Source organism: Microcaecilia unicolor, chromosome 4 (assembly GCF_901765095.1).
Source record: "Microcaecilia unicolor chromosome 4, aMicUni1.1, whole genome shotgun sequence".
Classification (NCBI taxonomy): domain Eukaryota; kingdom Metazoa; phylum Chordata; class Amphibia; order Gymnophiona; family Siphonopidae; genus Microcaecilia; species Microcaecilia unicolor.
Genome location: NC_044034.1, coordinates 60,796,835 through 60,809,872, shown reverse-complemented (window position 1 = coordinate 60,809,872; position 13,038 = coordinate 60,796,835). Strand labels below are relative to the sequence as shown.

Genomic DNA, 13,038 nt, shown 5'->3' with positions numbered 1-13,038 from the left:
TGTGAGCAAAATCCAAATAAATAAATTCTGTTTTTCATATATTATCCCCACTCCCCCCCCCCCCATAACTCTCCTTCATTCCCAACCATAAGTCCAAACTCAGAGGGGTTCCTTACACCAGGTCTGGATACACTCCCAAAACTATCTTAAGACCTCACAACAGACACTGTTAATTTAGAAGGAATTAGTTTAACGCCCGGCTTCTTGCTCAGTGCAGCATGGCTATCCACACTGGTTCCCAATATCCGAACCAGTGGATTGGATGATTCCATCCTGCTCTGTGTCACTCCAAGCCCATCACTATATACAGACATGGGTACTGAACAGGTGACTAGGAGGTTAAAAGTGGCCTCAAAAGGTGGCTTTAAGACTAGATTGGAATACGGCCAGAGAGAACTTTTTTTTTTTTTTTTTAATATATATTTTATTAAAGATTGCTCAAATACAAAATAACCAACAATCGGGCTGCTCAGTAACATATTTCTTCTACATCAAGCTTATTTATCTCCAACTTTAACCTTCCCTCCCCTCCCTCCCTATCCCAGTGGTGTGTTGATTGTTCTTTATACTGTTCATAAAGTGTCCATATTTGTTGAAAATCCGCATGGACCCTCTTCGCATGGCTGTCAACTTTGACATTTGGTATAAGTGTTCAACTCTCCCAGTTGCTATTTGTAATGTTGGTGGTTGCACCTGCTTCCATGCCCGGGCTAGTCCAAGCCTTGCTGCCACAAAATATTGAGTCGCCAGTCTGTGTTGCCAGCCAGATATCTCAGCTGGTTTAAAATGCAGAAGGCAGTGTTCTGCCTTCCATGGGTATTGTCTTTGTATAACTGTATCAACCAGCTGCAATATCTCTTTCCAGTATTCTTTTATTTTCCCACATGACCACCAAATGTGAAAGAATGTGCCTCTATGGCCACACTCCCGCCAACATTGACCTGATGTTTCCGGGAACATCTTTTGTAGTCGGGTGTGTAATACCACCCATAAAACATCTTAAAACCATTTTCATTCACCGTTTGTGCTATGGATGACTTAAGTAAATATTTATAATTACTCTTCCAAACCATTGTGGAATAGGTAGTCTGTAGTATCTCTTCCCATCTCTTTTGATATAGTACCTGAGGATCAGTCTGTCCCAGCAAAGCCAGGTATATACGTGTTATCCCTCCTTTGCCTCCTCCTCTAATGATCGCAAGTTCCAGATCTGTTTCAGCTAGGTCTAATTCATCCTGCGCTTTCTTCTTAAGGAAGCTACGCAGATTGCAATAATAGGTAAGATCTCTCTCTATCCGACCATATTCCTCCTGGAGGTCTGCAAAGCCAATCATTTCTCCATCTTTCCATGTTTGCCCTAGTGTGCGCAACCCTGCTTGGGCCCATTTGTCAAAAATCTTCTCCGATCTCCCCAATGAAAACCCTTTTGCCCAACGTATTGCTGTTTGCCGATAATACACTCTTTCCGGAAACAGACGTCTCCTCAATTGATACCAAGTCCATAAAGGATGTCTCAATCCAATAGGCATTGCTCTTATTATGGGCACCAGTTCCTCTTTGGTATCCACAAAATATCTTCTATTTCTCGCCTGCCCAGCCATGCTCTTTCCCAATGAAGCCATTTCTTAGATGCCCCAGGTGACCACTCTGCCAAGACCCGAATCTGGGCTGCTTGGTAATATAGGTAGAAGTTAGGGACTCCCATACCTCCTCTCTCCCATGTTTGAAACATCATAGATCGCCTTACTCGTGGTGGGCGTTTCCTCCAGATATATGCAAACATTTTGCGATTAAGCTTTGTAAAAAAACTTGCGGGAATTGGGATCGGAATTGCCATAAATAAGTACAGCAATTTCGGAAGCAACATCATTTTGATAGCATGTATGCGCCCCTGCCAAGATATATTAAGTCCTTCCCATCTGTCTAACTCCTGAAAAAGTTCTTCTGCTTTCTGGGGGGAAGTTAGCTGCATATAGCCCCTCTAGTTGTGGGGTTATCTGTATGCCCAAATTTAATAGCCTTTTTCGCCCATACAAAGGGAAACTCAGTCCTAAGGACCTCTAATTGGCCAGAGAGAACTTGACGTACTGACTCAGGAAGTTTATTGTAGACGTATGATGCAGCAAGATGAAAGGAATGGAATTTAGAGTTGGCAGTGGAAGAGAAGGTTAATGTTAACAGAGACTAAGTTGCGGGGGGGGGGAGAGAGAGCGAGAGATGTTTTTTTTGGGGGGGGGGGGAGAGAGAGGAGAGAGAGAGAAGAGAGGAGAGAGAGAGAGAGACAAGGCTAGGAGCTGATGACAGGGGCTGAGAGTGTTATCCACAGCAACAGAAGATGGGAGAAAGGAGAGGTGGCTAGAGGGCGGTAGGGAGAAGATAAGCAGCTCAGTTTTGGCCATATTGAGTGGTGGAGGTGAAGGTACTTTCCACCCTGAACATTCTCCTCAAAGAGATGGTGAGGGTTGGAGCCAAGAGTTTGTCAAATGGATGCAGTAGCTTTGTTTGACAAGTGAAAGGAGGTCAGCAAAAATTTGAAAATGTATGAAATTAGCATGGGATGTTAGCCAAAGGTGTTCAACAGATCAGGAACAGAACATATGTAGCAGATTCTGCAGCTCAGCCAAGGGGGTTTGATACACCTTATAGAATGGAGAATGGGAGGAGTGACTAGTATTATAGAGACAGCCTCATTGACAGACTTGCATAACAGTGGATGAGAAAACAGATGAAACAGTGATGGAGAGAGTGAAAGGGTCAATAGCCTGAAGATTCCTAATGTATTGGGGAGATTGGTGGGGTTGGGGGGAATTAAGCATGAAAGTTATCAGATAATGGTCAGAGGGGAAGAAATGAGGTGGAGAAACTGGAGAGTGAGCAGTTGGAGACGACAGGATCAAGGCAATAGTCATTATGGTGAGTAGAGGTAGTAGAGCACAACTGAAAATTGAATGAGGATGTTAAAAGTAAGAAACTCAGAGGCCTAAGAATCAGAGGGACCATTAGAACGAATTAATGTTAAATCCCTAAGCATGACGGAAGGAGAAGTTCGAGAAAGAAGGAAAGAAAGAAAGAAAGAAAAAGAAGGAGTCAAAGTGAGTGAGAAAAGAAGAAAGGGACTTACCAGGGGGGGGGTCGATAAAGGACCGTTACCCGGCGAGGTAGTTGAGTGACTGAGCTGGAAAGAGGTTGAATCTACAAGAAGGTGAGAGTACCAGCCCGATACCACCTCTGTAGCCAACTGGGCAAGGTGTAAGGAGAAAAAGGTAGCCTCCATGATACAGGCAGTAACTGAAGCAGGGTCTACAAGGCAAAGGCAAGTCTCCATTAAAGCATGCAGATGGAGAGTATGAGATCAAGGTCATGGATGTAGACAAGCTTATTAGAGACAGAGCAGACATTCCACAGGGCACATGGAAAGGCAGAGAAGGGGAAAAAGAGAACAGAACTAATACTGGAGACATTGTGACCTGCAAAGGCAGGGTGAAAAGTGATTTGGAGGACCAGGATTGGGATTGATATTCTCAGCACAAAGGAGGAGCAAGAGAGTATGGAGAAGAGTAGGAGAGGCATGGCAACAGCTATGAAGACAAGATGCATTCATTCAATCATCTCCATTCTGTCTAAAAGGAAAAAAGAAATGTTGAATCTTGAGAGCTGAGAAGGTAGGAGGCAAAAGGGATGGTGATGTGATGAAAACAGGAAGTGAGCAATACGGTCCCGAGGTATGCAGGGGTTGAGATAGGAAAATGTCAGTATCAAGAAGAAAAAGTGTAGTGGAGCTGTTTGAAATAGGGGGCAAAAAAATACCCCTGTGGAAATAAAGGTGTCTTGATGCACACCACCTGGTAGGAATATGCAAATGGACTGCAAGACCTCATCAGCACCTGGTAGGCATCTGGTGGGAGTGCTGTGCAATAGGAGCAGAGGCCCTGAGTGGATCAGGGTGATTTGGGAGTCAACCCATAGCAAGCTGGGAGGAAGCTAGATGTACATAATATAAATAAAATATTGCAGATTTGGCTCCCATCACGCCCACAACGTTTTCTTTAGGTAGATTCAAAATTAAGTATGAGAAGGGTTTTTTCTAGAATGTTTTTATAAGAAAACCTGCCTTTTAGCAGATCCTTGGTTATATGCAAATTCATTTGCAGGTACTACAAATTCTCTGTGGATGAATTTGATAGAACAGAAATTTTTTTTCTAATGTTCTGTAGGCAAGATAAAACTTCACCCAAATCATTAGAGCCAGGAGCTGTAATGTCAGAAGACAGGCAGAGCCACTCCCTCCAGTTACCAGAGAAGAGGGAATATCCGGTTGAATGGCAGGGCCCAGACCAGTCGATGCCCAAAAAAAAGGGGAGGGGGAGGTATTTGGGGATGTTCCTAGCATGGCCTTTTCCAACTTGTTTTGACCTCAAAAGCAGCTTCAGAGTTAAACCCCAAAATCTACTAGTTACTGTTCAATTGCACAACATAAGAATAGCTAATACTGGGTAAGACCAATGGTCCATCCGCCAATCCAGGTCACAAGTACCTGGCAGAAATCCAAATAGCAACATTCCATGCTACCAATTCCAGGGCAAGCAGTGGCTTCTCCATGTCTGCCACAATAACAGACTATGGACTTTTCCTCCAGGAACTTGTCCAAACCTTTTTGAAACCCAGATAAGCTAACCACCATTACCCATATCCTCTGGCAACGAGTTCCAGAGCTCAACTAATCATTGAATGAAAAAATACTTACTCCTATTTGTTCTAAAAGTATTCCCATTTTCAAAGCACTTGACTTCAAAGTTCCATGAGTTTAATATAGAACGTTGCAAGTCTAACTGCTTTGAAAATACACCTCATAGTAGCCTATGAGGCATATTTTCAAAGCACTTAGACTTACAAAGTTGCATAGTAACCTATGGAACTTTGTAAGTCTAAGCACTTTGAAAATGAACCCCTATATCCTGGAATTTGGCCACAATTACAGTTCTGCCAAAACCAGGAAAAGATCCCCAACTATGTAGTTCATATAGACCGATCTCTCTGCTCGGAGTAGACTATAAAATATTCTCTAAGATCATGGCCATCAGACTGCAGGAATATCTTCCTTTACTTATACATGAAGATCAGGCAGGGTTTGTGCAACACCGCCAAACATTTGATAACATACGGCGAACCTTGCAAATATTGCAGGGGGCACAAATCACCAAAACACCCCTATGTATACTGTCGCTTGACGCGGAGAAGGCCTTTGATCGGGTCAGTTGGCCATTCCTCTTCGCGGTCTTGAAGAAAGTGGGCATAGGGGGGAAATTTGCAGAATGGCTACACCTTATATAAGACCCCAGAGGCAACTGTTCGCATTAATGGACTTTAACTCGACCTTTCCAGATCCATAGAGGCACTAGGCAGGGATGCGCGCTATCCCCATTGCTGTTTGCCCTGGTGATGGAGCCTTTGGCGACTAAAATCAGAGCCAACCCAGACATCAAGGGCCTGAAGGGGGGGGGGGGGGGGATTTGAAACTAAGATATTATTTGCAGATGACATCTTGCTTACCATAAAAGATCCTGTAACAGCTTTCCCGGCCATAGGGGATGAAATAAAGACATATGGGGCTGTCTCCGGATTTAAAATCAATTTTGAGAAGTCAGAAGCTCTTGACGTGAACTTAAATAGTACCAACCTAAAATTGTGAAAGAGCAGTTTCCATATAGATGGGTCAGCAAGTACATTATATCTAGGGGTTAACATACCACGCCGCCTGGAAGATATCTTTAATAATAACTTCCCTAATAAAGTGCAGGACTTGTTCCAGGAGCTAGAGCGTTGGGAAGGCTTGAATTTATCCTGGATAGGTAGGATTAATGCTTTAAAAATGGTAGTTCTTCCAAAGCTCTGTACCTATTTATGGCCCTCCCAATATCTATTCCGGACTCCTTCTTCGGGGTCTACAGGGTAGAGTATTCTCCTTTATTTGGAGGAAGAGACCACCACGGGTACGGCGGGAGACAATGTATCAGTTTAGAGACAGAGGGGGCATGGGGGTGCCCTTCTTTCGCAACTATTACTACGCAGCTCACCTGCGCATTTTGGCAATTTGGCTACAGAAACAGGGAAAATTTGGACCTGTATAGAGCAGAGCTGGCTAGATCCATACCCACTCGGGCAATACCCTGGCTACCGATACATAAGCTTAAGGAAATAACTAAAAAGAGCCCTTCAATTATCCAGTGGCCACTCACTATTTGGTGTAAGATTAGGGAGCAATTTTTCCCGGAGCGAATATACTTTAAGCACACATACTTAAGATTTGCCCCACATTTTGGCCCGGGTAGAATAGACACAGCATACAAGGAATGGGAGAACATGGGCCTCTGTGAGCTGGGACAAATGCATGAACAAGGCCAGACACCATCATTCCAAACACTTTGCCAGGAACATAAACTTTCCCCGCTGCAAGCATTCCAACTGCCAGGCAAAAGATTTTATTAGCCGTAGAGCGGCGGAGGAACTCAGTCTGGAAGAAACACAATTGGAAAAAGGATTGACGGGAGGAGGAGGGAGAGGGGTGTTTCCAGGCTCTATAAAGCGCTACTAGCCCGTACCTATCCGGTAGCACTATACGCATAGATGGGAAACTGCACTTGGGGCCTCATATGACCTAACGCAATGGGCATTGGCCTTCCGATCATTGCTTAGAGTCTCAGTATCCAGCGCTATGGTAGAAAACGGGCACAAAATCTTGTATAGCTGGTACTACACTCCCAGCCGCCTGGTTAAAATGTATAACTCGGGTTCAGCCCTATGTTGGAGGGACTGCGGGATGGAGGGGGATATGTATCATATTTGGTGGTCCTGTACTCATGCAGCTTGATACTGGAAAAGGGTATTGGACTTTGTAAAATCAGTGACAACCATTCAATATCAGATGAAAATGGACTATTGTCTTCTACATTTTAGACCGCCAGCAGTCAAAAAGCATGTGCACCAGTTTGCCACACAGGTGTTTGTAGTGGGCAAGCTGGTATTGGCGGCAGCCTGGAAGAAACCTCAGCTACCAGACCTGCCAGCTGTGCTGGAAAAACTGAATTACATCCAGTTGATGTCTAAACTCACCGCAATGCGCAAAGGACAATTGGCACACCACATGAAGATATGGGACCTCTTTAACACCTGGCTATCTACAAGTGTGAACATATAGAACCAATTACACAGACACTCTAAGGGGCAGGGGGAATAGGGAGGGAGGGTAGATGGGGTTTATATCTTGCTTAGCAATCATTGTTTATAGTTACAACGAAGTAAGAATACCAAAGTTGTATTAATCAACTGTGAAATTTGACCTGTTGCTATTGGTGTTAATTGTATAAAACTGTATATAAAAAATTGAAAAAAAAAGAAAATGAACCCCTATATAACTTTGTAAGTCTATGTTCTTTGAAAATGAGCCTCCACATGCCACAAAATTGGAAGTATTTGTATGGAAGAATGGGCCACACAACTCAAGTGTGATATAGGATCTAATAGAGGAACAGGCTTACTGCAGCTCAAGAAGGTGCAACCAGTTGCAGAGCGATGGGCTCACATACTTTTTCACATAAGGAAAACTACTGTTTAACCTTTTTGTTGAATAATCAAAAATAGAACCTTTTCTCTTAATTTATTAAATTGGTTTACCTTTTTCTCTTATTAGAGTTTAGATAGTATCGCCTCATGTTTTCAGTATAAATTGCACTAAAAACACAATCCTAGGTTGTACATAAAACCTTTTTTCAATAATGTAACATTTTGGGCATATTAAGTTAATATAACCACATTCAAAAACAGAATTCAAAAGCTGGGCAGTAAAATTTTCAAACCTTTTATCACAGAATGTACCTCGATCTGCCGGAGAAAATCAAGAGCACTGCCCATAATATGCACCACAGTTTAAATGGAAAGAGTTTACATTTCAAACGTAACAAACACAGGTGACTGCTAAAAGAACTTGGAGAAATTTGAGCTGTGCTGCTGCTGACCTCTGCTGGTCACTATATTCCACTGAAACTAGATGCAATTTTGCTGAAGAAACTCTGAATATTTCAATTACACTTGCCATGGGGAAGCAAATTAAACAGCTTATATTGGAGGTTAATACCACAATGAAATAAATACTCTGTAATAATGCAATTGTCTAACTGGAAGCCTATGTTAAAGCCATGAACCCAGTTTTGTGGCAGCAAAGCCTGATCAGGAATGCAGTTGAGAATGCCCTCTCTACTGAGACCCTGTGATCAGTTATATTTAATTAATCCTACTTCAGTTACCAGTTATTGGGGGGGGGGGGGGGGGGGGGGGGGGGGGAGAAGAGAGAGAGAGAGACACACACACTTTGGAAGAAAAGATGGTACCATCCTGATAAGACAGTCAGCCGAAAAGGAAAGATAGGGCTCTCTCTGCAGAAAAAGGCTTGCAATTTGGATACTCTCCTGGCTAAACAGATGGCTACTAACAAGACAGCTTTCAACACAAATCCTTCAGTGAAATATGCTTCACAGATGCAAAAAGCGGCTCATAAAGTGACCACAGAACCAAACAGATCATAAAGAGACCCAATCCCTTACAATGGGGTCCAAATTTGCTTGACCACCGACAGAAAAAAAGGACTAACATCCAGCTGCGCAGCCAGAGTCCATCAAGGCTACCTCTAAAACGAGAGCCGCCACTTAAACCTTGAAGGAATAAAGGGCTAAGCCTGACTTAATAGACCTGCCACCCAGAAATGCCAAAAGATCATCCCGAACTTTCCTCAATCTCCACTTCCCTAAGTGCAAAGACATAAAATACAAAGCACTGCATGCCTCAACCTTCTCTTACACAAGCACAAAATTCTGGAATACACTACCACGCAACCTGAAAATGACTTATGAATTAACCCACTTCTGCAAACTATTGAAAACTCACCTCTTCGAGAAAAGCTATGGCAAGAATCAAAACATATGAAGTCCTTACGCACTAACAGAGATAGGGCAATACACTCTCTTCTGATCTCTCTTCCCTATTCTCACCACACTTAAAACTCTACCCACAGATGGAACTGTTATACCCTAATGTTCTCTCGCCATTGTTCTATCGCCGATCACTTCCCCATTGTTACATTCTACTGTTCCATTCCCAAACTATGTTTGACTTTGACTTGTTTTCCCAAAATATGTTTGACTTCGACTGTCTTCCCATAACTCTTCTCAATATAACCATAACCATATTGTAATCAATGTAATTCCATGACTCACAATGTATTGTAAGCCACACTGAACCCGCAAATAGGTGGGAAAATGTGGGATACAAATGCAATAAATAAATAATAAATAAATAAATAGGGGGCTGATGCAGGAAGGCTTGCCCAAGCCACGCGCTGATGTCTGAGCTATAACTTAAGGACACTTATTTTTAAATGGGTATGGCTTGCTTCGGTTTGCTCTACAGAGCGCCTCAGTTTTACGGCTTGCTTCTTCAGGAGTCAAACTGCCATCCCTTAGCATAACATGTCAAGCTATTCGTCCTCCAATTCCTTCAGTATCCTTAAGCTATAGCATTCCTGAAAGGGAAGACATTTATACATATTTTTAATAAACTATATAGAAAAAAAGATTAAAAGTTACAAAATATTTTTAAAAACTTATCAAAAACTACTTTAAAAGATAAATCAATAGGGTGAAGAAGCTTGCCTGGCATTTACAGCTAAAAATATACAACAGTAAGCCAAGTATCTGAAGTCCTCCATCAAGCTGAATGATCAGTTCAAGTGGAGTTAATATACTTGCTCTACCTTAAAAATAAGAGTTTTCTCTACAGCAAGTTAGAGTCATATTATTGATTTAATATAATTTATAGTTTAATGCAATTACTATACCGCCCTGACAGGCAGCAGAACAGAGCGGTTACATATACCAATTAAGAAAAACTCCATCAATAACAGGAAAAAAAAACTATCACACAAAAAAAGGAAAGTAAAAACAGGGGTAAAAGATGTGAGAACAGAAAAAAAGGGTGAGGGAGTCTGACTTCTAGAGGTCTCCAGTTCAGTTTTCTTGACTTCATCTCTCTATTACTGACCTGTGGGCCCCCTTGAGAGTCTGTCTGTGTTTTGCGTGTGTGAATAAGGTGTGCTATTCAGCAAGCAGTAGTTTCTGTATAGAGACCTTGAAGCAGTCCCATTTGTTCTGTTTCTCACAAGATGGGTATTAGTGTTTTAGAGCCCAGTGTATTATTTATACTGCTGCCTTTTCACAGTCCTTTGAGTTAGAACTTAACAACAGCACCAAGTGTTTTTGGAAAAAAAAATGCTTGTGTACAATGATTTGCAGTGGAGGGGATTGTGTGTTGGCCTTAGTGAGGAGATATCAAAAATTTAATTTGGTTTGTCATAACATTAGTTAGAATTTTAGAATATTTTGCATGATCTGATATGTATCGAGATGGTGTCTTTATAGAAGACTTGTCATCAGGTTTAAATTATGAGACATGGCCTCTTGAAGGATCTTTAAATATAGCTGAGTTGACACAACTGAGTTTACAATATGCAAAGTGTCACCCATGATGCAGAATACCTGTAGCAGGTATTCTCAGAGAACAAGCAGAGTATTCTCACATATGGGTGATGTCATCCAACAGACCCCAGTGCAGATGATACCCAGCATTTATAGCTACTAGAAATTTCTAGCAGTGTCCCACTACATCCACGAGTGCAGGTTCCTCAGTAAACATAGCTAAAGAAATACAACTCCTAGGAAGGTGGGAGGGTATGTGAGAATACTCAGCAAGCTGTCCTCGGCGAACACCTGCTATAGGTAAGTAACTTTGCTTTTCTGAAGGCAGCAGACGGTCGGTATTCTCACATCTGGGTATCCCTAGTTACCAGGCTCACTGAAAGCAACAATGTTAGGCCAATAGGTACTCAAAAACGTTGAGGCCTTATATTCAATCTAGTTGTGGAGGTGCAGCCTGGAATAGAAGAAAACTGGGCTTAAGAGGGTGGAGTTGGATTCTAGACACCAAACAAATTCTGCAGTACTATCTGACCAAACTAACTGCCACACTGAGTATCCTGCTCATGGCAGTAGTGAGATGTGAATGGTTGGACTGGAGACAATATTGCAGCCTTGCAAGTCTCCTCAAATGGAGGCTGACCTCAAGTGGGCTACCGACATAGCCATAGCTGACATTATGACCTTGACATGATCCTCTAGAGTCAGCCCAGCCTGGGTAAAAGCGAAGGAGATGTAATCTGCTAGCCAATTGGAATGTTTTTGCCGATGGCTACCTCCATTCTGTTTGGGTCAAAAGAAACAAAGCTGGGTGAATTTTAGTCCGCTCCAGATAAAAGGCTAAGGCTTGCTTGCCATCTAAAAGCATGCAGTACACTTTCACCAGGATGGGCATGCAGCTTTGGGAAAACTGTTGGCAGAACTACTACTACTACTACTATTTAGCATTTCTATAGCGCTACAAGGCATACGCAGCGCTGCACAAACATAGAAGAAAGACAGTCCCTGCTCAAAGAGCTTACAATCTAAGAACAATTGAATGGTTAAAATGGAACTCCACTATTTTAGGAAGGAATTTAGGGTGTGTGTGAAGAAACTTTGTGTAAGGTGGATCAGCAACTAGGGCCTGAAGCTAACCAACTCTGCAAGTTGAAGTGACTACCACCAAAAAATACGACTTTCCAGGTCAAATACTTCAAATGACAGGAGTCAAGTGGCTCAAAAGGAGCTCTCATCAACTGGGTTAGTAGGAGGTTTGACCAAGGGCTTTGACAACATCGAACCTCTCATGGTAACTAGAGACTGTGAAGGAGAAAGGCATCTGACACTAGTCTGTTGCGTGATCTGAGCTGGAGCAGAACGGTTATTGAGATGAGTGGAGAAAAGATCCAAAGGGGCGTTCCACTTGGAAGATCTTATGGGCTATGCCTGTATTGAGAGACCACATGTGAAGTTGCACTACCCTGCTCAATCTCTCTCACGAATATTCATTGCGGATATCCTGAAAACCTGACTGAATGGGGTGTCTCCAAGATCAGGATTTGGGAACCACTGGCTTAGGGCCTCACATTACTGTAATAAAATCAGCAAACAGAAGAAACCTCCACAACAATCCAAATAAACCAACTGGAGTAGAGGCTGACCACAGACAAAGCCAACTCGGGAGATGGTGCTTGGAAAACACTTTATTAATTGCTTGCACAAAGGACCAGACACCATCTCCCGAGCTGTCTATGTCTGTGGTCAGCCTCTACTCCTATTACTTTAATAAATGCCTGTATGTAATGTAGCATTTTATGTACACTTTTTCACAAGCATAGAATCTATTAACCCCACAAATTTACTTCCTACTTTCGGGGGGGGGGGGGGGGGGGAGGCTCTAAAATGTTATAGCTTAGGGGCCACAATACACAAAAAACCGGCCCTGCCTACCATCTGTGGAGGCAGAGAAACACTGGAATCCTAGCTGTTATACTGATGTCTCTGCCTCCATCTGCTGTTAAAGGGAATATAAACTGTCAAATCCAGACTGGTCTAGTAAGATAAGGAAAGAAAGAATTTCAATTAAAAAAAGCAAAGCCAAAAAAAAAAAAAAAAAAAAGTTTAAGGAAAACTAATTTTGCTCAGGTACCTAAACATTTTGTCAAGCTTCCAAATTTTCTATTTTCCACTTCTACAGATGTCACGCACACAACAGAAGGAATCTTTGATCTTCATTATACAATAAAGGATGAAAAGTAAACATATCTTGAAAAAAAAACTACAAATGAAACAGAAATTTAAAAAGGAGGTGAAAGTTTAAAAAGCAAAAGATTGAAAAAAATAAAATAAAAATTTCATGATGTATGAACTATGTTTGATCAATCATATTTCTCCTTGGCCCTGCTGTGTTGCAACAGTAAGTGTCACTAGGTGAAATGTGAGTCTCCTCTTTATGTTCTGAGGTTGAAATGCCTGATGGCTGAGATCAGGTGAGCTGCTTTGAGAAGTGGATAAAGAATGAGAAAAACCTCAGAGT

General features: G+C 42.2%; 1 protein-coding gene across 1 annotated transcript in view; it reads left to right on the top strand.

Annotated features, from left to right (window-relative positions):
* The first annotated feature begins 3,029 nt into the window (after window positions 1–3,029).
* Window positions 3,030–13,038, top strand: part of LOC115469595 (rho GTPase-activating protein 20-like) — a 24,420-nt gene continuing 14,411 nt past the window's right edge. The window contains 1 exon segment of the mRNA XM_030202390.1: window positions 3,030–3,092. Coding sequence (XP_030058250.1) covers window positions 3,030–3,092 — 63 coding nt within the window.